Below are 24,212 nucleotides of genomic sequence, written 5' to 3'. Positions count from 1 at the left end.
GGGTATCTCGGAGCACATCTCTGTTGCCAAGCTAATTCAAAATTTCTATACACGTTATGTGCCACTTTACCCGTTGATCAATTGCAATAACACGAAAAATCAAAATATGTTCGGCTCCTAGGTAGAAAGAATAACAAGGATCTACTTGGCGTTCATATCTAAGTATCGGAATATCGGCACGGTAATACTGGAGGCTGGGGCTACTCTGCATCCTCCATCTTCACTCTTGGTCAATGAAGGGTTCTTTCATCCTCGGAGACTGTTCCGAACCAACATGCAATTGCCGCTGCTGTCAAAATTGAATCCCCTACTCCCTTACTACGATAATGTGTCCCGAGGATTTTCCCCCATCGATAGCGCCCGAGCTAAGAGGAGGGTCACTGTCTATAATGAACGCCACGAAGGAAGGTAATGAGCTCCATGACCTCGAAGACGCCAACTTGATCGGCGACCTTGACAGATCACACACCAGGTACTCTACCTGGTTCGCAAGGCAACGACCAGCTCCAGCCCAGGAGTTGTCTGCTAAGACCACTTACACTTTACTGCCCATCGCGCTGCTACCAATGATCAACCAGCCTCCCCCGAACATAGAACCCTCTTGCTTACCCGACTCACGAAGGCTAGTCGTCCACGACGAATCGCTGATCCGCTGGCTCCTTGCGCACGGCGCCGACCCCAACGCCTCCAGCCGGAGAATGGGGTTTTACGCCGCTCTCGCACCACTCGAAGTAATCAACCTGCTGTTTGAGCGTGGCGGCTCTACCGCTAACGGACGACTCCTGAATCGTGCTTCCGACCCAATTCTGCAATGTTCGCCGGATCGCGGCGTCCCTATCAACGACACACTGTTGGAACATCGACCGGGACTTGCACACCGGGCAAATGCCGGGGCTGCCGCAACGCCTTTCCACAAATGCGGCTGCGGCAGAAAATGTCGAGTCGGTGAGGTTTTCTCTCGGACCGTGGCGCCACTCGCACGGATCAAGGTAAGATTCCTTTGGGGCAGTTGCCTTTCGACACGGCTGTGGGCTGTGAGCAGACGGTGACGGCGAAGATTCTGGCGCAAGGACCACCGTTGCCAGCACCGCGCTCTGGCATTCGGGCTGCTCGGGGATGGCGATACGCTTTTTGTACTTCTGGAGGTAAACGCTCAGGGGGGTCCCCGCTCGGTTTTCGGGTAGGGCGGCTCTGGGAGATTAAGGGATGAGATGGGCCGTCGGTGGTACAATGAACGATCGAGCGCCCCGTGCGTCTCTGGCTGTTTCCTCGGGTGGAAACTTTGAAGGTGTAGAGAACGGCGCCAATTTCAGACTTAACGCTCGTGGCCCTTCTGAAGATGGCGGTTTCGCCGTCCTCAATCACGAGAAGGTTATTGAAGTATGTCAGAGGTAAAGCAAAATTGCTTTGAATCTGGAGAATGCGCAGCAGACTAGCGTGGAAGAAAGGCCTAGCTCGTGCTGCATTGCTGTCTAGACTCTGGAGAAGTACTCGGAACTTTTGAAAAGATTGTTTTCGCGGACTATCTACTCTCTTTCTCGCCACGTGAGCCTCAAAGGCCAGGGGATAGAGGATGCGCCGGAGACACTTGACCCCACCGTTCCCGGACCCGGCTAACACTGCACACCCGCTGCTGCATTCAGCAGGGTAAACACCGCGCTCTCTCTTCCCCTCGATCACTTCCACATTGCCCATGGCTTATATAGAGCGCACAGACCAAACGCCTCAGCAATGCTCTCCGGTCTTCCCCAAGCCTAGAATTCCCGAATGATATCGCCCCTCCTTTTACCCCTCAGCTCGTACTTGCCCTGACAGCGACCCAAGATATCAGCAAATCGTCCAGAGTACGTGATCCATTCCCCCCAGAGCCCTCTCTCTCTCTCTCTCTTCCACCATTCCGCACCACGCATTCTCCCAAAATCGCTGCTCAGAGCGGGGGCGGGACCAGGCCACTCACCTCCGTAACATACCCCACATATCCCACAACAGACGGCACGGCCACGACGTAGACGAAGGTGATCCAGGCCGTGCGAGGCGTCCAGCGGAAGTACTTCCACCGATTGGCCGACATGTCTGGGATCGTGTCAGTGGGCTCCCTCTTCGTCGTCGTCGTTTCTTCTCAGGCGGTGTAGAGGGAGTCGGAGGAACGTTCATGGGCCGCGTCTGAGAGGCTGTTGAGCGCAGGGGGTGGAGAGGCTTACTGTTGTATTTGACCAGCGCGGGGTCCATGGCCAGGGCTGCGGAGGGGACTGTTAGCGGTGCGCTTGCGGCTTTTGAAGGGATGTGGGGGTGGTACAGTTGTTGTGGCCTGCCATGTTGATGGGAGTGCGGAGTGCGAGGAGGTTGATGAGTGCGGTGGGTGGATGTGGGTTGGTAGCTGTGCTGGTGGAGCGGAGGTGAGGTCGCTGTCGTTGGAGTTGCGCTAGTTTTAGCCTGGAACGGAATCCCGAGGTTTACCCGTGCGAAATACCCCTCTTTCATTGTTTTCTCTGCATTCAAGAAGCGTGCAACAGAAGGTTACAAACATTTCTTCGAGCTCTACGTGACAGATTGTTATGATAACTCTAGCTTTATTTTGGAAAATAATACTAGTATTACTTGATCTTGGGTCTTCGTGGCACCATTGCTTTCCTGCAGCCCGGGACACAGTCAGGACTAGGGCGCCTAATATGTAAAGGGGCTACCGTCAGCAAGGCCCGTAGTCGTCTGCATTGCTTAAATCGGACATTTATAACTTTCGACATAGCAGGCAATTGTGTTGTCCTTTTGAAAACGAAGAGCTCTGCGATTTCACCCTCAACGCTTCAACTCCAAGGTAGACCGCAGGTTTTGAGACAAGATGCCTTTCTCACGTCTTCATGGATCATGGAGAAATGGTGATTGCAATGTCTGATATGCGACAGAACTGCAATCGATTAGTAAACAACGGAGTAGTGTCCTCGAAGCTAAAAAGACAGATGTCACATACCCAGTGCATCAGTAGCTTACGTTATGCTTAACCGACGGCCAACGCTTTGGGCTAATCAATGGGAGTCATCCCCAAAGCAATCCTCACCGCAGGTACAGATTCTATCGACCCATGCGGGAATCGCTCCGCCGTCGTAAGGGCCTTGGATATCGAATGACAACATTTTGTTAAGCTGCGCTGTTTCATTGGAAGCTAAGCAATCGAAAAGAGTATCTGACTGCTCATGATGAGCAGTAGACACACGCAGAGTTCTCAAATGGGGCAGCTGAGTCTTGCTCTCCCGCACCAATCCCACAAATGCTTCTCTCAGTTTCTCGTCAGAGGTGACGTCGACCCAGCGCATGTCAAGACTTTCGATGGAGGCGGGTAAAGCGCCGATGAGGGTTGCGCCGTTGCTCGCCTCCACAGCCCAACAAGGACCTGTGTGGAATTCAACTCCTCGCAAGGCATGAAACCCTCGAAGAGGGGCAAGTCCGCTCTGGTCGATGTCTCGGGCGCTCAATCTCAGATGCTCGAGAGTGTGGCTGGCATTAGCCTCTAGAGATTTCATCACAGTGATGCAGTCGAATGTGGGCTCATTCTCATCAGGCCACAATTGTGTGAAGTCGTAGGCGAACGATTTCAGAGTCTTCACTCCTCCCAGGAGCTCGGAAAGCGCCTGTTCGGACACGAGACCGCTCCGGAAAGACAATTCCTTGACGTTCGAGGGCTGTGGTAGTATCGCAGAATTCGCCTCATGCGCTCGACCGTCAACAGTGAGGGAATGGGTTTCGATGGAAGTAAGAAAGGGTAGGGACATGAAGGCCTTGACAAAATCAAGCTTTTCGATCCGCTGGCCGTAAATTATCGCGACATTTTTCAATTGCGATAGATATGGTTTGACGGCAGACCCTTGCTCTCCGACACGCTGGATCATCTTGAGAAGGTATGATGACTCGGCCCAATAAGTGTGGCAGTCCATAAATCTCAACGTGTGGAGATTGGGCACATGTAGGAGCAGGAGCGCAGCGAGTGGGTCTTCATTGCCACTTCGAATTTGATCGAGCCAGTCATCGACTTCCTCTGTGGGTATGAGCTCAGTGGCGCGGATAGCTTCTTCGATGATTTCCATGCTGGTCTTCGAGTCTTGCTGAAGCCGTGTTCTACTCCTGGTGATTCGCTTCTCGTAGACCGCATCAGGTTTCCAACCCTTCCTTGGACTATCGTACCGCAAATTCAAATCCATCAACTTGACATAGTGTCCAATTCTGGCATCAGTCATGATCTCGCATAAAAGATCCGCCAGATGCCCACCAGTATCACGCCAGTTGGGAGGGTTGTTTGCGACCCAGTCTTGAAAACTAGTGTATTGCTTTCGTAATCTGCGGTGCTCTTCGAGCCGCGGAATGGCAAGCCAGTAGATGCTTTTTGAAGTTAGAGATACAGATTCGATGTCTCCGGGCAAGACCTTCTCCAGGATTCCAAGCACAAGCTCAGTTGACAGATCTTGGAATCGCGCCATGCTCAGGATCCAGGGAAACTGTAATCCGGGAGGTGTTGCTCAGCTGATGTGGATCTAAGCGCACTATGCACTGGACAGAAAGAACAGCAAGAGGGAGTAAAACCGGCAGACTGACTACTTTGCGTTACGCCGAATACGGATGCTTTCAGATAGTTCGGAATTCGTTCGAGGCTGTGTCAAACTGTGTGCTGATAGACTACTGGCTCGTCCAGAACACTTTGACGCTGGATTCAACCAGATTGAGGGATGAAGTCTTCATAGAGATCAAGAGCAAAAAGGTCTGGGTAGGGAAAAGAAGAACGTGAGCCTGGTAAATTTGGGGAGGTCGGTGTTTAGTCTATTGATAGATTCCAACATGGACAGGGGTACCAGTAGCCTAACCCATGAGGTATCGCTATCACCCTGAACTAGTCCTTACAGGGATAGTGCGTTGACACGACAGAAATCCGGGCAGAAATCCAATTGCGAAAGCTACATTAAAGTGCAACGCGACAAATTCCCCGATCACCGATTGTTGTGCCTCTGTGGTTCGTGACTAATTCTATGGTGGATGTCTTTCGGAAAACCTGGCATAGAATTGGCGGCGTATTAGTGCTCGCAAACAATGAGGCCATACAGAAATGACGCATGCACAAGTAGATATGTAGATATATGACTGGGCATATCCAACACTGGGGCAGCTAAGACCTTTCTGGACATGTAAATAGCCCAGAAAAGGCCCCCCAGCGCTAGAAAAACTCCCATGTCTGAGCGACATGCCCTGGAGTGAAAATGAAGCTATATATAGGTGTGGGTGGGAGGGAGAACAATGATATGGCTCTGAAAGAGAATACCTAATTCGAATGAAGAGCCCACTACTGGTGCAGTGGCCATACAAATAGTACTCGCCATGGCCACCTGTCTCCCTACTATCGCATATCGCATAATGATGGAACGGTTGATCAAGAAACCATCAACGCTATGGCCTCATAATGGACCCACTAACCCACAGTCCCACTATTGCGAGTGGATGTGTTTCGGAAAACCTGGCATAGAACTGGCGGCGTAATATAACGATCTCAACCTGCCTGGCGAGACTCTACGGGTTGCGGCCAACACCCAGTAGGTGCTATGTAGTGAAATCACTGACTTCGATCCCATCTGAGCGGAAGCATTTCTGTCCACCGCAGAACTTTGTTCACGTACTCAAATCTCGCGTCCGCTCCAGCAACTCGTCAACCGATAAAGCACCAATTCTGAACGAAAAATGTATCTCGCTCGTGAAACAGGCAAGCCATCCGACCTGGAAGCGAGTTCCACAAGAGATAGCTTGCAGCTGATTAAGGTGAGCATACTGCGATACCCGGATTTTGCATTCCGAAAGACTGATTTGCCCCTGTAGAGCTCTTTTCAGATGAAGACAACCAAAAGCCGCTTGGTTGCCGCCGAGAGCATTGCGGGGCCGAGAATGTATTAGTTCATCTCCCACGAGGAGGACTTGGCCGCCAAAGAAGGAGGCCTTTGTTGCGGTAGTGTCGCTTATGACCGTGACAAATGGTTGCTGAATCTTGTTGATCAGCTCCAGGAAAGGGGAAGGCAGCATTTTCTCTCTGCAACTGCCTTCTGCTTGCTCCACACCTCGTCTCTCATCTTGCCGGGTGGAAGAGCAAATCGATGTTTGTGACCATCGACGTCCGTCAAGATATCTGTGAGTGCGTTCTCGGCACAGTTGCAGTACCAGACGAGGTTCAGTGTGCGTTCTCCCGGTTTGAGGGTTCGTTTTTCTTGGGGTATTGTGTATCTATGGCACTATTTAGCATTTATGAGGAAATTGGACGTGCTTGATAGTGGGCTTACATGGTCTTGTAACCTTGAGTCCCAATGTATAGAGTGTTCTCCTGACCACAAGAATGTTTGGTTTTATCGGAGTGCAGGCGGGATCCGAAACAAGGCGATACTGCACGAAGAGGGCTGTCGCGGGAATACGCTTCAAGATCGTTGATGCAGGAACCCCACAGTCGGATTCTCGGCCAGTGCCCCAGAGGAACGATCCTCCGTGGAAGTGAAGGATAACTGTCCTCTGCTCATCACCAGGCTGAAAGAGCTTGGGATACCAAGTACCTCCGACGGCGGCTGGCTGCATCGCTGTGTCTTGTAAGACTCCGTCTTAGATGCCTATCTGGGGCCTAATTAAAATGAAATGTTCTTTTTCAGCGCCATTGCGTGGACATTGGAGGCAACATAGACTTGGTAAGAGTCACGCGGTGGAAGGACACTCTCAACAGCTCGTTTGTCAATGCCTGGCGGTAGGTCCATTTGGGATGCTGACGTGTCGACTTCGGGATGAAGTAGATGCTGAAGAATAGCATGCGGATGGCAACATGTACTATTGCAACAAGTATCTATAGAGTCTTGCCCGGCTGACGAGTGCAGAATGATTGAGGTGGATTAGTCGTATTGAATCGGCTTTCCGGAGTCACCAATGGTTGTAAGGTTGATTTGTGGATTTTGCATCCCTGAGTACGTGATACTTGTTCCTAACGACCCAGCAGGAGATGGCTGTGGTGTAAGAATGTCGACCTCTGGATGCCGAGCAATGGTTCCTCAAAGTACGCAGGCTCGTACTGAAGTATGCAATACTTCATCAGACAGACCTTTTCAACTGACGCTCGCAATAAAGCAAATATTTTTATGACTCTGCAAGAAGAAGAAGAGGAGGAAGAAGAAGAGTCTGATTGTTATGAGCAAGTGTTTATTTGGTGTGTAAGTATTTGGTCTAATGATACTTCAGGTTTCAAAATGGACAAGGGTGCTCTACCTGCAGCCGGGCGCGAGTGGCGTCTACAACATATGTTATACCGCGCTGGCATTGTTGCTACATCAATGCTATCGAGCCATGACTTGATGCGAAGCAGAATGTATGTATAAGCAAATTGTCCTCCATGACTTGGCCTCCTGCCGGCCACATAATTGTTGACCCAGCGATGCGCGCCAAGAACTTCACGGAATTATCCGAGCCGCTTCTGGGCTTGAAGGATTGAGGCTTAGACGCTTCAGGCAGTGCAGTCTTCCCGTGCTCTTCTTTCAGGCTCTCCTATCATCTTGCTTGAAGAGAGAATCTGGGAAGGCTACATCATTACCATCGTTCGCTCCAGTTGCGTGCGAAAAGAGCGTCGTAAGAATGGTCAAGCATACATCGTGCTGGAAGCTACCGACTTTCCGGCCAGCTACGGCGTAGTCTGTTCACTTCTGCCGTCGATTGAGGCTTGAGATCTGATTTTAAGAGAAATTGTATATCATTGGTTAACAGAGACTGGATTCTTACAACACCATACACGGAAAATGGTATATCACACGTTCCAGACGCTGCTTGAGAATGTCAAGACTCGATCGGATCCAGGTTCTGGAACGGTTCTCTGCGATGCCTGTCAGGGCATGTTCAAAATCTGGAACCGACCACAGCATACCCCCATCATTGGCACCCAGGTAGCTTTTGACGCCGTGAGATGGTATGGGAAGCTGGATTACTTCAGCGTCAATAATATGAGGCGCCATCATTCCTCGTCAGAAGATATGCAGGCGGCGGCCGACCAAGGCTGCCAGATATGCCTCGTTCTGTGTGAGCATTGGGCACAATTTGACGAGAGTGAGAAGCGTAGCATATCAGCCTTTGTATCTGTAATCCAGCAACCGATATGCGGATTCATCCGAATGCAAGCCAAACCAGGAATGCGATTTTGGTGGCTCGATTTTTGGCGCAATGCTAGATCTTTTGCCTTGTGGTTGCGTTACCGAAGGACATTTTCTTTGTACCGCGTTCAGCAACTCGCCAGGAACGAAGCTACAACCATACTCTTCCAATTCGGAGACGCTGACGATCGCGCCGTCATTCTCGAGCTTCATCCACATCTCGGTATGTCGATCAGGCGAAAAGCTCGGCGGAAGTTGGGGGTTTAGATCAGGCTGAAGCTAATATGATGTGACATAACAGATTGGTGGCATACATCCGCCTGCACCGCATGTGACGGAAGCGCGGTCCATGAGTTGGGCGACAGCACGGGTTCCCCAGATACCATCGCTCAAATTAAGCAATGGTATGGGAACTGTGTAGAAGGCCATCCAGATTGCTCTCCGGGGAGATTCATACCGGCTTTTGAAAACGCCAGTTGGATACCCACTCGTCTGATCAATATTGGCCAATCGAACGCATCAAAGAAGTGCTGTCTAGAACTGTCCAACGAACTATCTCCGGTGTCATACATGACTTTGAGTCATTGCTGGGGCGAGCGAGACGGGCCAAGGCCTCCAAAGCTCACAAACGCCAACGTTGATTCAATGAGAAACCGCATCCCCATTGAAGCTCTGCCGCGTAGCTTCAACGATGCCGTCCAAGTTGCACGCAGTTTGGGAGTAAGCTATTTGTGGATCGATTCGTTGTGTATCATTCAAGATTCAATGGAGGACTGGCGACGAGAATCGCGTCTAATGGACAAGGTCTATCGGTATTCTGCGTGCAACATTATGGCGGAAGCGGCCATAAATTGTGATGGAGGTTTGTTCTTCGGGAGAGATCCGCAACGACTTGGCATATTTACTCTTGATGAGAAACAAACCTCGAGCCTGTCATATAGATCAACCGTCTGCTTCACCCAAGACTATGTTAATTCGAAGTCTGATAGGGGAAATGGTAGCCCGCTATATTCTCGTGGCTGGGTCTGCCAGGAGCGCTGGCTTGCCCCACGTCAGATATCATTCCATTCTAATCAGGTTTTTTGGGAGTGTACCAAACTCAAAGCCTGCGAGGCATTTCCTTCCTGGGAAGCCAAGGTTGATCAAGATGGAAACTTTCCGACCCAACGCCGGACTTCTCAGCCATGGGACAAAGGCTTATTTTATCCGCATAGACACACTGTCAATCGAAGGGACACTTTTTCTTTCAGTTGGCGTGCAATGGTCGAAAGTTATACCACCTGCACCCTCACCGAGGAGCAGGACAAACTGATTGCAATTCAAGGCCTCGTCAACATTTACAAATCGCTCCGGGACGATGATTACCTTGCAGGCCTCTGGCGAAACCAGTTACCATCTGGGCTGATGTGGACAACTCGCAACGGTCTCCAAGCAAACGGTGAACCCACATACAGACCGGGGACATATCGCGCCCCATCCTGGTCTTGGGCTTCTGTTGAAGGCATAATCGAAATCTTCCCAGAAGTCTATCCCGAAGAAGAGAGATGGGTCGAGTTGTGCCAAGTCCTAGAGGCCAGGACTACTCCGTTGGGCGAGGTTACTACAGGACAGGTCAGTGACGGTTATATCAAACTACGCGGACGCTTGCTCAGCACTGAAGACTTGAGCTTTCATAGTTCCCCTAAAGGTAAGATTGTTCAAATAGCGAGGTCCCGCGGGGGTGATCCTTCAAAGTCTTGGATCAATTGCCAGATCGATGACACCGTTCAATGGTCACCCAAAAACAATGTACTCTTGCCGGTCCTCCAGTGCGATCATCGCTCACCTCAATCTTGCATGCTGAAGGGCTTGGTTTTGGTTCCGGTGGAAGGCCACGCAGATACATTTGAACGTATCGGTACTTGGAATGACAATGCGACTCGCGAGGGCATTGACCCTTTTGGCTGGTTCAAAGAGGCTGCGGAGCAAGAAGAGCGAGTCGTCCTCTTGGTATAAATCTGGTCATTAGCTAGGAGGTCGCACCTATATCCTGCCAGGTAGCTAGCCACTCAGGCACAAATCACGACTACTGTTCCCAGAGGGTGCGGAAACCACCGCGCTATTTTCGTGATATGTGTCTGTAGAAAGAATGTCATGTGATGAAAGGGATGCTATGACTGTAAAAAAATACTATGGCTCTATTAGAGAAAAATCGAGCAAAGAGTCATACGCTGGTATAGGACGAGTATGTACGCTACTCGATATGGACGCGTATCTCCTGCAATGAGCACAGTGTACGCTATATGCGACTATATCATGGGACCTACTGACCCCCAGTCCCGAGATGTGGATTTTTGGGCCGAGACTTTAATCGTATTTCCCATAGTCATTTCGACAGGCTTTCAAATCGGATGTAGATTCTATCAGGACAGGAGCAAATTCTTCTTACTCCTTAATTACCAACGACTACTAACTGTATGATCGCAGCTGCCGTGTATGTATCATACGGTGAGGACTCGGCAAACCTGCCCAGATGAGGCGACACCACGATCTGATGACGAAACGCCAAGACATTTCTTGAACAGAAAGCACCCTCGGCACTTGCTTTTGTCAACAACCTCCCTCACATGCATTGTCATTGTATGTACTCGGCACAGCCTTAAATCATAGCTTTCGGTGCTGGCCTTGTCATGCTATTAAATTAACGCATTCAACGCTACCGAATACTCAGGCTTGCTTCAAACTCACTAATGAGCCCCAAATCAGGAGCGACGGACAATTCCAAGACCCCTGCGGCCGTGTCGCTCGTCTCCGGCGGCATCGCGGGCGGAATCGAAGCAGCAGTAACCTACCCGTTCGAGTTCGCCAAAACCAGAGTCCAGCTCCGCGACGCAGGCTCCGCGTCCCGGCCGCGCAACCCGTTCCTCGTCGTCGCCGACGTATTCCGCAACGAGGGCGCAAGGGCGTTGTACAAAGGCTGCTCCTCGCTCATCGTCGGGTCCGTCGCCAAAGATGGCGTCCGCTTCCTCTCCTTCGACATGATCAAGAGCGCCTTCAAGGATCCCGACACGGGCGCGCTGTCCCCCCTCCGTAACTTGTTGGCGGGGATGAGCGCCGGGATCGTGGCGAGCGTCTTCGCCGTCACGCCGACCGAGCGGATCAAGACGGCGCTGATCGATGATGCCCGGACGGCCAAACGGTTTCGTTCGGCACCGCATGCCGTGAGGGTTATTTACGCCGAACACGGTTTCTTGGGCCTCTATCGCGGCTTCGCGGGGACTACGCTCAAGCAGGCTGGCGCCACCGCTTTCCGCATGGGGTCGTATAATATACTGAAGGACTACGAGAACAGCAAACACATTGCGCAGAGTACGGCGACGAATTTTGCGAACGGGGCGGTGGCCGGAACGATCACGACGTATGCTACGCAGCCGTTCGATACGCTGAAGACGAGGTCGCAGAGCGCGAAGGGGGCGAGTACCGTGGAGGCTTTCCGGAGCGTGCTGGCGGATGATGGGGTGAGGGGTTTCTGGCGGGGAACGACGATGAGGTTGGGGAGGACGGTCTTCAGCGGTGGGATCTTGTTTACGGTCTATGAGCAGGTCGCTGCGGTTTTGAATCCGATGTTTCAGCGATGAGCGGTCAGAATTTTCCTACGTCAAGCTAGCGTGTAGCGGTCTCGGGAGTCGCTTCAAAGGTTCGAAACTGAGCCTTGTTCGACAATGCATCAAGATAGCGGACACCGCCTTCTTCAACTGAAGTTCTAATTGAGCTTGAGACCTCTTTCCCTTTATGTTGTAAAACACGGTCTCCATCTCTGCATCTGCAACAATCGAATATCTACGAATAGACCACACAGAAAGCTCGACCGTGCAATCGCCACCATAATGCCTTCTGTCGACCATGGCTGATGCGGACTAATAGTCTAAACGGGGCGAATTGACCAATATCGATCCGCGCAAGATACTCGGGAAGTCGCGACCAGCTCAACTCCGCCAAATAGGACTTTTCGAATCGGGTTTGGATGAGCAAACCGCACTCAGACGCAACGCTTTGAGGCGAAGGTATCCATTGAGTAAGTATCTACCAGTTGTCCACCTATTGGCTCATGGATGCAATTTCTATACAGAATGAACGCTCGACAGCATATGGTGTTCATTCTCACCCTCTACGCTCTCGGCTCACTTTGCTCGAATTTCGCAGGCTCATCTTCGCGGGATGGAGTTCAGGGCGGCGGGAGGCACTTTGCTCGATGTGGGCGTGCCAGTCGTTGGGCACGGGGAACGGGGAACGTTTACGGGGAGAGGTTGTTGGGAACTATTCCTTCGGGGGCCTCGTATGGGGCCCAGATAGGGGTGTCTGCAGCGTGAAGTGCGGACACCCCCGGGCATGGCTTTTTAACCTAGCGGTAACTCGGGTTGCTGACAGAGGTTGTGAAGGTTGGGAGCTGTACCAGCGCGCCTGAAGGGTCCGTTGGCATTAGGTATGTCTACCGTCACACCTGTCCATAGCATAGATCTCTTCATTAATTAAGTTCCTGATTATACACCACTGTAGACTTATTGTGTTTACGATTCTAACATATTTAAAAATTAAGTTTTCTAAGAGTCTAATCTCTACATCTTCAATATATTGAGTAGAAATTATAAAGTTTCAAGGAATATTAGAAGTCGTAGGTATAAAGTTCTTTAAGGAATAAGAAATTTGGATTATTGATTCTAGAGGGTACCAAAATCGTAGGATCTTTCTTAGTTTCTTAAGAATTAAGAAAGCAAGGGTAATTTGTAGTTGTTAGGTTATAGATTTTATTCTCGTCTCTTTCATCGGTTTCGGTTGTTGCTATCTTGTACGCCTCAGCTTCTGATCTATCTTCTTCTCGCCATGGAGACTGCTCAATCCCTCTTCAGGCCAACTCTACCACTTTTGTGAAGGCCGAGTGCGCCGATCAAGCAAGAAAGGACCATCCATCCGGTGCACGTCCAGAAGCCAGCACGGTACCCAGTCCAAAGTGCATCAGGTAAAGTTTTGTCGGCGTACTTGGAGTTGTGTGTTACCGAGTTCGACACGACGCCAATGAGAGCAAGTCCAATAGCTTGACCAAACTGACCGACGGGATTGAAGACTGCACCTGCAAGCGCTTGTGTCCGATCCGGAAATACTCCCGAGACGAGAAGGATACCCACCGTGAATATCACTAAGGGAAATAGCCATCAGCAAAATATCCACGCTTCTTGGACTTCGGACTGTAATCGAACTCACCATCGGGACTGAGTGGCTCGAACATTTGCGCAGGAAACGCTGCATACCAGTACGGCCAGCTTGGAGAGTTGATGGCCATGAGTAACGGGGCCATTGCACCGAGAGCCGACGAGATCAGAACTAGGTAGACCACCGGGAATTTGTCAACGATGAGGCCGGTGACGAGGTTCAGGATCGCAGCCAGAATCATGCTCGGCACGAAGCGAATAGATGCCTGAAGCGGCGAAAGCAATTGCACTTGTTGCCAGCTGCGTTAGCCGTCAGCGAGCCCCGTGGCCCCCCAAGTAAATTGGGCCGGTAAATTTACAAGAGACCACAGAAGAGCTCCATAGTTTGCATAACGGCGTATGAGAGAAGGACATGAGGCATATACTAGTAAATAGTATATTTAGCCATAACGAATTCGGTATCAAAGCTGGCTTCTGCAATCGTTCCTGCCTGCCAACCCATAGAACGAAGACAGGGATCAGTAATAGGCTGACGGTCAGTGGTGCAATGACGTTGGCATGTCCAACATATGAAGCGCGGGTAGAGATGATGCTATCAGAGTACCGTTAGTGACTTGAAAGGGTGGGAAACGGGGGCTTGGCTCACACCAGCACATAAGCGATTAAAGCCAAGCATGCTGTTGCAACAATCGCTCCTGTCCAATCAATATCCGTTTTCAACCTCTCCAGGGTTGAAGGCTGCATCAGCGCGTCCGCTGGGATGGTCCATGTCCCAACAAGAAGGCACACCATGATCGACTCAGCGCACACAGCTCTCCAGCCAATAGTATCGACAAGCACACCGCCCAGCACGAGTCCTCAAGAGAACCCAAACGGTTGCCCGAGCCCCATACACGCGAAACCAACATTGCGTGTCTCGCCGCTGGGAACGGCATTGGTGAGTATGTGGGGGCAGACAAAGCGCTACTGCTATTCCTTGCATGGCGCGGAACATGATCAACTCGATTCAGGTACGAGCGCGGCCACATGCGAGTACGAAGCAGGCGAGGAGAGTGACATCCCCGTGAGGAATACGGGGCGGCTGCCGACAACGTCGGCGACAGCCCCGGCGGTAAGGGGACATGAGCGAGTTTTTCCTGGGGGCGCATACGTTGAAATTCGGGGACCTCTATTAGGCTTGCTAAGGGCAGATGGGCCCGAAATGAGCTCAGATCGGGCGCTTTTCCGAAGCAGCTTTAAGTGCATTGTCCAGGCTGAGGCAGCCCTTCAGGCGGGGCATTATCCGAGTCTTTAGCGCAGGAGTCTTGGCATGTGCAGGACATTTGGTGCCCACTTCCGAACACCATAATTAGATCTTCGAGTGTCCGTATTCCCAACTTCAACCCTCCTCGTCCGTAAGAATGTTACATGTATTCTCTCATGTTCGCTATCAGAATCATTGAACCGATACGAGTATGACGGAGGACACCGACTTGCCCAATCCTTCTCCTCGCTTCCACAATCTTTCTAAAGACGGATGACTCACTCAAATGAGTCACTCGAACGGAGCACCATAACGAAGTCCATTCTTCCTTCTCCCTTATAACAATGCCCAGTCGCGCTCCGCTTGAGCATCCTCTGCAGCATCTCTCATACCTCGCCCTTGACCGGAGCATCGGGACCCGCACTACTCCCTCATAGCCTCCAATCGTCTCCACCACACCGACCACATCTCCAACATGTCCTCACCGACCCCTCCCTACACAATCGCCTTCCTCCCACCCCCAGGCCCCGCCGTCCTATCCATCCCCCGGTCCTCCTCCCCCTACCGCCCCGTCTCCCCCACCGACCCATCCATCCCGCCCGCCTTCCACGACGCCCTCGCCATCCGCGACGCCGTCTTCACCATCGAGCAAAACTGCCCCGCCGACGAAGACCTCGACGCCGACGACCCCGTCTCCTGGCACTGGGTCCTCTACGCCGCGGACGCCGTCCCGGCGGCTACAATCCGTCTCATCCCGGCCCAAGCGCACGCCGACGACGAGACGGCGGTCGCGGGGCCGAACTACGAGGACAGTCGGCTGTGGGATGGCCAGGAGCCGTATTTGATGATCGGCAGGTTGGCGACCCGGAAGGAGTTTCGCGGCAGGGGGTATGGGAGGGCGGTGGTGGAGGAGGCGTTGGGGTGGGCGGCGGGGCATGAGGGGGAGGTGGTGAGGGATTGGCGGGATGGGGAGGGCAGGAGGGCGGTGTGGAGGGGGTTGTTGTTGGCGCATGCGCAGGCGGACAGGGAGAAGTGGTATGCGGGTTTGGGGTGGCGGACTGATGAGGGGATGGGGAGGTGGGATGAGTGTGGGATTCGGCATGTGGCGATGTGGAGGAGGGTGGAGGTTAGAGGGTAGGGAGGGGTTGGAGGGGATACCCAGTTGGTATACAGGGGAAGATCGGGGATGTTGCCCATAAGAAGGCTAGGGATGGCTACGCGAGCGGTGCATATGCGCATTGGAGTCGCTTGATTGGGTATCATTATACATATAAAAGTTGCCTGTGAACGCCAATGCGATGGATCTACCCCGTTCCATGGCGTTATCCTTTGGCTTCTTCCCCGAGCATTCGCAAGGCGTTCTCGTACTCCTCCCTCGCCTCCTCATTCACATCGATGGCCAAATTCCGCCGGATCACTCGCTTGTCTGGGCCTCTGACCAGAATTTCTGACTTTGCAATGCCGGACTTGTCCTTCCAGAACCACTTTCCTTGGTTATGCAACACTAGGGTTGTGGCTTGGCCCGCTTTTCCGGCCCTCGCAGTGCGCCCAACACGATGCACGTAGCTCGTTGCACTCTTCGGCATATCGTAATTGATGACCTGCGCAAGGTCTGGTATGTCAAGACCTCGCGACGCCCGATCAGATGCTATCAGTATTGAGAGCTTTCGCTTCCGGAAAGCGGCCAGCGTTTTGCGGCCGGATGCCCCAGCTGTGGACTTGGTGAGGGTACCGATCTGCCATGATGGACGGAGAAGTGCAAGGAGTCGAGCCAGTCGAATGGCCTGTTCGTTGCTTTCAGTGAAAACTAAAGTGCCATGGTTCAAGGGTTTATCGGCCCCAAGTAGTTGACTCGAGAGATCGTTAGACTTTGATGATGAATCAGATCCTTGGGAAAGATCCTCGCTGTCCGTAGAAGTCTTGCCCTCATTCACTTCAGCGCTCTTCGAAGGGACGGATGAATACCGGCGATTCTTGCCAATGAGCCGGTCAGAGCCCGATTCGAGGAGCTCGATCAGATACAGCGGTTTATCCTGGATGTTATGTTCCGATATTGGAACGCCGTACTCTTGTAGACTTGCCGGGACATCTACCCTTCCTCCTTCACCTCCAATGGCTGCGTCCCCGTCGTCTATTGCCATTCTTTGGGTTTGACCTTCAAGAACAACCAACTTAGGTCGCCTGAGCTTAAGTGTCGTCAACTTGCTGATATCCCTTGTCATCGTTGCGCTCAGAATAATCTTGCGAACCTCCCTTCGTCGAAATATATGAGAGATGTCTGATCGCGACTGATTTAAGGCATCCGGCGGCGGCAAGTACTCCAGACCAGGCAGCACAACATCGACCCATTGTTGGAAACTTTCATCAAGTAGTCGATCAGCTTCATCGATGACGAGCCACCGTACGTGCTCCAGAGTAAAGCCAGTCGTAGATTGGATGTGTTCAACTAGCCGACCAGGTGTGCAGATGAGTATATCAACCTTTGAGTTATATTCGACAACGTGGTTGTAGAATGATTCCAGGTCATCCTTTGACCCAAACCTCTTGTCCAAGTCCCAGTCCATTAGCTCCTCAGCCTCATCAACCTCTTTCTCTTGCTCCGCTTTGTAAGCTTCAGGGTCGTACCTCTGACCTTTTTCAACGAGCACTGTCTGTTCTTCCTTCAGCGACTTGCTCCCGACTGCTGTCGCAATCTTGAGCCCGCTGCCAGCACTGCAGAGATCTAGAGACTCTCTAACTTGGTTGACAAGCTCCCTAGTAGGAACAACAATCAGACCTCTCAATCTGGTGACTGGCTTGTCACGTAGGTCCTGTACTATTGGTAGGACATAAGCGAGCGTCTTCCCGGACCCAGTAGCGGCGGAAACGCAAACGTCCCCAGTATGCTGCTGTGGTCCAGGAAGAAGCATCGGAAGAACGGCAGACTGGATTGCGAAGGTGGCTAAGTGATCCCTTCTTTCCAGTGAAGCAAGCATATCGCCATGGAGTGCGAGGGTTTTGAAAGGTACAGTATTCGCAGAAGAAGCCAATACTGGGGTTTGAAGCCATTCGGGAAGAGCAGAGAATGCAGATACTGGATGATCTTCTTTCACGGGAGCAGGTTGCGGTAATGGCTCCAAGCCGTGTAACTCAACGTCCATTGCATCCTTCTGCCTCTCGCCTTCATCATCTTCCGCTGCGACGGTCTTCTCATCCGTCAATTCAGCAGATTTTTTGGCGGCCTTACCGTACTTGTCCAACACGGTCTTGTGCCTATCACGTATGGAGATCTGATGATGAACGCCCTCAGTATCGGCAGATCCGAGATGCGCTTCCTCATCACCGTGATCATTCGAGGCGACAGATTCCTGGGACTCTTCCTGAGGCTTTGCTTGCTGCAAAATTATAGTGGGAGCAGACTTGCTTTTTTTCCGCTTTTTTGCGGGACGTGATGGCTCGCTATGATGAGGGGCTTTTGGCGGCGGTGGGATATATCTGTTGTAGAACGGCGAAGCCATGAGGTATCGCTTGCGAATGATTCAGCTGTAAGTGGATATCCATTTGAATATCAAGATCTCGGATTGGACAGCCGCGCCTAACGCCACGCGCCGGCATCTAATCTAGCGCCTTCGATATCAGATCTCGAAGTAAAGGACCAAGCATAAACATTAAAATCCATCGAATGCTCATGATGTATTTTTTCGATCTTCAATCCAGTTTCCATTGGACCCCGAACCTTGGAAGCCTTCAAAATGACGTACAATATCGCCATGGTCAGCGACTTCTTTTTCCCCCAACCCGGCGGCGTTGAAAGCCACATCTACCAACTCTCGACCAAGCTCATCGATCGTGGCCATAAAGTCGTCATCATCACCCATGCATATGAAGGACGAAGTGGTGTTCGATATCTTACGAATGGCCTCAAGGTCTACCACGTACCTTTCTTTGTCATCTATAGAGAAACTACTTTCCCGACTGTTTTTTCCTTCTTCCCAATATTCAGGAATATCATCCTGAGAGAGCAGATCGAAATCGTGCATGGGCATGCAAGCTTGAGCAGTCTATGTCACGAGGCTATTTTACATGCCAGGACTATGGGGCTGAGAACGGTCTTTACCGATCATTCGCTTTTTGGGTTCGCGGATGCTGCGAGTATCTTGACGAATAAGCTCCTGAAATTTACCTTGAGCGATGTGGATCATGTCATTGGAGTCAGCCACACTTGGTATGTAACATTGACTGGACTTTTAATAATTTGTGCTGAGATTATGATAGCAAAGAAAACACAGTTCTGCGAGCTTCATTGGACCCGCTGATGGTCTCAGTGATCCCCAACGCTGTCGTGGCAGAGAATTTTCAGCCTTTGGCTCTGCAGAATCGTGCGAAAACCCACCAGCCAATCTCGCAACTTGACGCTCGCCCTCCGCCACCACCGCCTCAACGACTTGGTCCTGAGGATACTATTACGATTGTCGTGATTTCTAGGCTCTTCTACAACAAAGGCACTGATCTTCTCATCGCAGCCATTCCTCGAATCCTGGCAGCCGATTCTCACGTACGCTTTATCATCGCTGGTTCTGGACCCAAAGCTATAGATCTAGAGCAGATGCTCGAACGACGAGTGCTGCAAGATCGAGTCGAGCTACTCGGACCTGTTCGTCATGAAGAGGTTCGGGATGTCATGGTCCGAGGCCATATATACCTGCATCCTAGTCTAACCGAAGCCTTTGGTACTGTCATCGTCGAAGCCGCTAGCTGTGGCTTGTACGTCGTGTGCACTCGTGTAGGGGGCATACCCGAAGTACTGCCTCCGCATATGACTACTTTCGCAAAGCCAGAGGAGGACGATCTGGTAGCTGCTACAGGCAAAGCAATTTCAGCTTTGAGAGCTAACAGGATCCGAACCGAAGGCTTCCACGACCAAGTCAAGAAAATGTACTCTTGGACCAATGTCGCAGAGCGAACAGAACGAGTCTACGACGGCATCACAGGTGCGATTAGCGAAGAAGAATTCTACGGCGACGTCTCAGGCGGTGGCTGGTCTGCCACTCGAGGTAGGGCGGGTGTGCAGAGCTTTGCGTTGATTGATCGCTTGAAGAGATACTACGGCTGCGGTATCTGGGCCGGCAAGCTCTTTTGTCTTTGCGTCATCATCGATTACTTGCTCTTTCAGCTGCTGGAGATGGTGTTCCCAAGGGCCAACATCGACATTTGTAGGAACTGGCCGAAGAAGCGAAGGGAGAGCAGGGACCAGATTGACGAGGAGTGGGATGAGGCTATGCCTTTGAGGATGGCTAGAAGTCGGGCTTCGTCAAGGAGGCCTGGAAAGCGGCGCTTTTAGCTCAAATCCTGCTGGGGCTGGTGTATGTGGATGGGACGTGGTGGCAATATTGTACCCGTATATTTCCGCGGCTTTCTCCTTCGTCGATACCCATAACCGTCGTTCAAGCTCAATACCAGGGGCTGCCGTGTATTTTTGAGCGTTCAACAAGCGAAGTCCAACGCCAGAGTTATGCAATTCCCCCCTTCTAACCGTCTATCCTCATTTCTTCTTCCCTCCCTCTCTTCTCCTCTTTCCCCCAGCCGCCGCCCCCTCCACGCTCCCCTGCCCCCCTCCTCCCATCCCTCCCAGCATCCCAGCCAGTCCTCCTGGGCCCCCACCCGCTCCTCCGCCCCCTCCTCCCTGCGCATTCTGCATCTCCTGCATCACGTCCTTCAATATATTCTCGCTGACCCCGCCTCCACTCAGCGCCGGCGAATGTAGCGGTAGTATGTCATTAATTATCCACCCTTTCGGTACAGCGGGCGGTGGTATGGGAAGTTGCGGTGGGGGCATTCCTTGGATTCTTAGGCGGAGTGGCGATTCGGCGGTTGTGGGGTGGACTTTGAGGTGCTGGGAGATTAGGGTGTAGAGGTGGTGTTCTGTACCATCAAGGTATCAGCCGGTGCATTAAGTCCCTCGAGTAAATATCCAAAAACTCCGTGTAGACACGGTAACTTGGGGTGTGTGTAGGGAATAAAGAGCATACTATTCTTCACCTTCGCACTCCTCGCCCTTCCCCCCTCCTTCACCAACACCCGCACCCGTCCCGGATTCGCCCAATCCCTCGGATGCGTCTTCCCGGGCTCAAACACCGTCTTCAATCCTAGCAATTGTACCGCGTCGACAATCTCCCTCGCCAACGGGTTTTTGACGGCCTGTTCGGCGCTCACGCGGCGCCCTTGGGAGCGGGTCTTGCTGGCGTCGAAGTACAGCGGGTAGAGGCATTGGTAGTGCTTGTATTCTGGTGGAGAGGTGGAATTGAAGGATGGCGTTTGAGGTTGCCGGGATTGGAGGGGCGGTTGTTGTCGTTGCGGAGGGCGGAGAGAAGAGGGTGGGGGGATGCTGGCGGGGCGGATGAGGGTGTCGGTGAAGTCATCTGGGTCCTGCTCCGGGGGGTCGGAGTCGGAGTCGGAGTCGGAGAGCTCCTCTATTCGTGCGTGTTGGGACATGTTGAGCGGTAGAGAGAAAGGTGGTGGAGGTGATGGTGGATGGCTGCTTGGGAGAGTGAAGCGAGTGGGCGTTTGGTGGCGTTGGCTTGGCGCCAGACAACTCAACAGAGAATTCCTGATGGCAGCGCCTTGGTGTCTCATCTGATTATATATTGTCATGGACGCTTTTTCCTCATGATGCCTACATCCAACTCTCGTTTGCGGTCTCGTCTGTGCTCGCGTTCAATACAATATAGATACAAGAGATTTGTTGTATCTCAAAGAGAATGGAGAATATTCAGAACGAATTGATTACTTCAGACTTCCCTGAGATCCCATACGATACATAGGATCAATCGTTTGAATGACTGAAAGTACAAGATGATTGGAAGAAGTGGGAGCCGGATGTTGACACGCTACTACGAGTATCGCCTCTACAGCAAGACATCCTTAGACATCAACAGACCATGTTCGGCATCTTTTTTCACTCCCAATGAGCGGTAAACCGTGCGCCACAACACATGCTCTACAAGACGCGTATCTGGTTGTACGATATGAGCCCTCTGCCCCAAAGACTTCAACGCGCAGAATATTTGTTTCATCGCAGTTGCGCTTGTGTACGAGGGAGGTTTAGGGCCAGTTCGGTAACCACATATTTTGAAAATAACCCCTACTTATTTTCACTAAATAACGCCACCTCTTGGCAAATAAAAATATGGCTTAAAAATAACACTAATTTATATTCAAAATATATAAAATATCTATACGATTTCGTTCGATAACTCTATTTTTAAGGCTAAGTTAGAAACGTCGTAAAAAATTAAGAAAATTATCTTCTTTATTAGTAACTATTAAATTTCTACTATTTTACGTTATTATAGTAGAGATATCTACTACTATTACTATATAGACTTTAACTATTATTAATACTTCTATTATTCTCGTTATTATTATTAATATCTCTATTAATATCTCTATTTATATTAATATATATAAAAGAATAAGATAGAGTTAAATTAGAAAATCTTGAATTTATATATATAATTAATTATTAATTTATTAGATCTACGCTTTTTAATTAGATATCGCGAATAAATAAATTAGCGTTCGTAACTATTAAAAAAATAAATATACGTTATTAATATATAGAATAACTTTTTTATTTTCTATTAAGTTTTTAAGATTTTTTTTTAAATTATAGATCGAAATATAGGCTTTTAGATAAAAAAAGAATTTCTAAATTTAGTCTTATAATTATCAAAGCGTAAGGAAATCAAATATCGCTTATTAAAGTTCGCTCGACAGCTAAATAGCCCTAATTAAAAAATAATAGGTGTACGTTATTAACACATAGAATAACTTTTTTATTTTCTATTAAATATTCGAGATTTTTTATTTAAATTATAGAACGTAATGTGGGCTTTCAGATAAAAAAAGAATTACTAAATTTGATCTTATAGATATTTAAAAGTAAGGAATTCAGATATCGCTTATCAAAATTTACTCGACAGCCCTAATTAAAAGAAATGGTTATGAATTTAATTTATAGGCCTTTACTCGTTTCTACTAATATCTCTATTAATAACTCTATTAATATCTCTATTAATATTTTATTATATAATATATCTTAAACTTATCTTATAGAGATAATATTATACTTCGAGATAATATAATAATATCGTCTTAAGAAGAGAGTAGATACGAGCTTTAAATTTAAAGTTTAAACGAGTATTTTAGTTACTATTTAGACTATAACTCTAATAGAGTATTATATTAATAAGTCTTAATATTAGAGAAAGATATAAGCTTATAAATCTAGATAGATTCTATAGCGAGTTCTTCGTTATAAATTAAGTAATTAGAGATTATAAGAGCGTAGTCTACTAGCGATTAGCTAGCGAATATAGACTATAAAAGATATAGTATCGTTATGAAATTTAATAATATATTTAATAGTAGAACTAATCTCTAAAAAATATTAAAACTTCGAGATATATAAAGTAAACTTATATTCGCTAAATCTTTAAATATATAAGATATATTATTAAAACTAGATTCTAAAAGAAACTCTAATATAATATATATAATATCGACGCTTTAATATAAATAGTGTTAAGGTTTATAATAGTATTAAATTTAATAATTATCTCTTCTTCTAAGTTTTAATTTTTAGATATCTAAGTAAAAATAGAATATTTATTAAAAAATCTTTAAATTCTAATAGAGAAATAAGAGAAAAGAGTTAATTTATTAAGATTATAATATCGTTTTAATAATGCGATAGAATTAACTCTTATACGTTATAGACGCGTTATTAATATATTATATAATAATATTAATACTATTTTTAAGAATAATATCGTTTTTATAATATTAATTAATAATAATCTATAATAAATTAATATATTTAATATTAGCGTTTTTATAACGCTAGTTAATAATTTCTATAGCGAATAATATTAAATTTAAAAATTTATAATAAAATCTTAAAAATTTAATAAATAAAAGAAAGGAGAAGAGTTTCTTTATAAGTAATGTTATTTTTATAATATATTATATTTATAGCGAAATAACGTAATAATAATCTTTATTATAGAGATCTAAAGAGAATAATTAATAAAGTAATATATTCGCGATAACGCTCTTAATTATTAATTAATAATAATAAAAATAATAATAATAGCTAGATAACGCGGCTCTATAGATAGTAGCGAAATATTATTATATCGTTATTATCTATATTATTAAATATTATTTATTAATAATAACGCTATAATAGAGAATATAAAAATTCTTTTTAAATTATTTATTTTTATTCTTTATAACTTCTAACGTCTTTTTTATAAATACTTATTCTAATATTATAATATTAATATTAATATTAATATAAATATAATATATCTTATTATATTAATAATCTACTTCTCTTTATTATAAATATTTTATTATTATTAATTATATTAATATATAAATTAATAATTTTATAATAATTTTTTTTAATAATAATAATAACTTTAATAGTAAATATATAATCGTTTTATAAACGCGATTATTAACTCTTAACTATCTCTATTATTATCGCTCTATATATATATTTACTAATAAATTCTAATATCTAATTTATTATATAGAACTTATTTTTATTAAGGCGATAATTTATATATTTAAAATAAATCTTTTTTCTATAATAATTAT

The 24,212-nt window shown here is 48.3% G+C and overlaps 10 protein-coding genes across 10 annotated transcripts; 5 read left to right on the top strand and 5 right to left on the bottom strand.

Annotated features, from left to right (window-relative positions):
• Window positions 1-389: 389 nt before the first annotated feature.
• HO133_006273 (uncharacterized protein) lies at window positions 390-1,210 on the top strand (the record flags this gene model as incomplete). Its single annotated transcript, XM_037297171.1, has 2 exons — window positions 390-989; window positions 1,010-1,210. The coding sequence occupies 2 exons, from the start codon at window positions 390-392 to the stop codon at window positions 1,208-1,210; spliced, it is 801 nt and encodes a 266-aa protein (XP_037147296.1).
• Window positions 1,211-1,927: 717 nt separating this feature from the next.
• On the bottom strand, window positions 1,928-2,229 carry HO133_006272 (uncharacterized protein; the record flags this gene model as incomplete). Its single annotated transcript, XM_037297170.1, has 2 exons — window positions 1,928-2,073; window positions 2,202-2,229. 2 exons carry the CDS (start codon window positions 2,227-2,229, stop codon window positions 1,928-1,930), a joined length of 174 nt encoding a protein of 57 aa, XP_037147295.1.
• Window positions 2,230-2,796: 567 nt separating this feature from the next.
• On the bottom strand, window positions 2,797-4,469 carry HO133_006271 (uncharacterized protein; the record flags this gene model as incomplete). The annotated part of the gene is made up of 2 exons (XM_037297169.1): window positions 2,797-2,843; window positions 3,056-4,469. The coding sequence occupies 2 exons, from the start codon at window positions 4,467-4,469 to the stop codon at window positions 2,797-2,799; spliced, it is 1,461 nt and encodes a 486-aa protein (XP_037147294.1).
• A 3,321-nt stretch (window positions 4,470-7,790) lies between these two features.
• HO133_006270 (uncharacterized protein) lies at window positions 7,791-10,133 on the top strand (the record flags this gene model as incomplete). The annotated part of the gene is made up of 2 exons (XM_037297168.1): window positions 7,791-8,361; window positions 8,440-10,133. The coding sequence occupies 2 exons, from the start codon at window positions 7,791-7,793 to the stop codon at window positions 10,131-10,133; spliced, it is 2,265 nt and encodes a 754-aa protein (XP_037147293.1).
• Window positions 10,134-10,867: 734 nt separating this feature from the next.
• On the top strand, window positions 10,868-11,755 carry HO133_006269 (uncharacterized protein; the record flags this gene model as incomplete). The annotated part of the gene is made up of 1 exon (XM_037297167.1): window positions 10,868-11,755. The coding sequence occupies one exon, from the start codon at window positions 10,868-10,870 to the stop codon at window positions 11,753-11,755; it is 888 nt and encodes a 295-aa protein (XP_037147292.1).
• Window positions 11,756-13,009: 1,254 nt separating this feature from the next.
• Window positions 13,010-13,566, bottom strand: HO133_006268 (uncharacterized protein; the record flags this gene model as incomplete). The annotated part of the gene is made up of 2 exons (XM_037297166.1): window positions 13,010-13,311; window positions 13,377-13,566. The coding sequence occupies 2 exons, from the start codon at window positions 13,564-13,566 to the stop codon at window positions 13,010-13,012; spliced, it is 492 nt and encodes a 163-aa protein (XP_037147291.1).
• Window positions 13,567-15,042: 1,476 nt separating this feature from the next.
• Window positions 15,043-15,705, top strand: HO133_006267 (uncharacterized protein; the record flags this gene model as incomplete). The annotated part of the gene is made up of 1 exon (XM_037297165.1): window positions 15,043-15,705. The coding sequence occupies one exon, from the start codon at window positions 15,043-15,045 to the stop codon at window positions 15,703-15,705; it is 663 nt and encodes a 220-aa protein (XP_037147290.1).
• Window positions 15,706-15,889: 184 nt separating this feature from the next.
• On the bottom strand, window positions 15,890-18,064 carry HO133_006266 (uncharacterized protein; the record flags this gene model as incomplete). Its single annotated transcript, XM_037297164.1, has 1 exon — window positions 15,890-18,064. One exon carries the CDS (start codon window positions 18,062-18,064, stop codon window positions 15,890-15,892), a length of 2,175 nt encoding a protein of 724 aa, XP_037147289.1.
• Window positions 18,065-18,298: 234 nt separating this feature from the next.
• HO133_006265 (uncharacterized protein) lies at window positions 18,299-19,887 on the top strand (the record flags this gene model as incomplete). The annotated part of the gene is made up of 2 exons (XM_037297163.1): window positions 18,299-18,771; window positions 18,822-19,887. The coding sequence occupies 2 exons, from the start codon at window positions 18,299-18,301 to the stop codon at window positions 19,885-19,887; spliced, it is 1,539 nt and encodes a 512-aa protein (XP_037147288.1).
• Window positions 19,888-20,088: 201 nt separating this feature from the next.
• On the bottom strand, window positions 20,089-21,038 carry HO133_006264 (uncharacterized protein; the record flags this gene model as incomplete). The annotated part of the gene is made up of 2 exons (XM_037297162.1): window positions 20,089-20,468; window positions 20,576-21,038. The coding sequence occupies 2 exons, from the start codon at window positions 21,036-21,038 to the stop codon at window positions 20,089-20,091; spliced, it is 843 nt and encodes a 280-aa protein (XP_037147287.1).
• Between the last annotated feature and the right edge of the window lie 3,174 nt (window positions 21,039-24,212).

The sequence above is a fragment of the Letharia lupina genome (assembly GCF_014066315.1).
Source record: "Letharia lupina isolate WasteWater1 chromosome Unknown contig_24, whole genome shotgun sequence".
Taxonomy (NCBI): domain Eukaryota; kingdom Fungi; phylum Ascomycota; class Lecanoromycetes; order Lecanorales; family Parmeliaceae; genus Letharia; species Letharia lupina.
The sequence above is the reverse complement of the archived record's forward strand: the minus strand, read 5'-3'. Positions and strand labels throughout refer to the sequence as shown.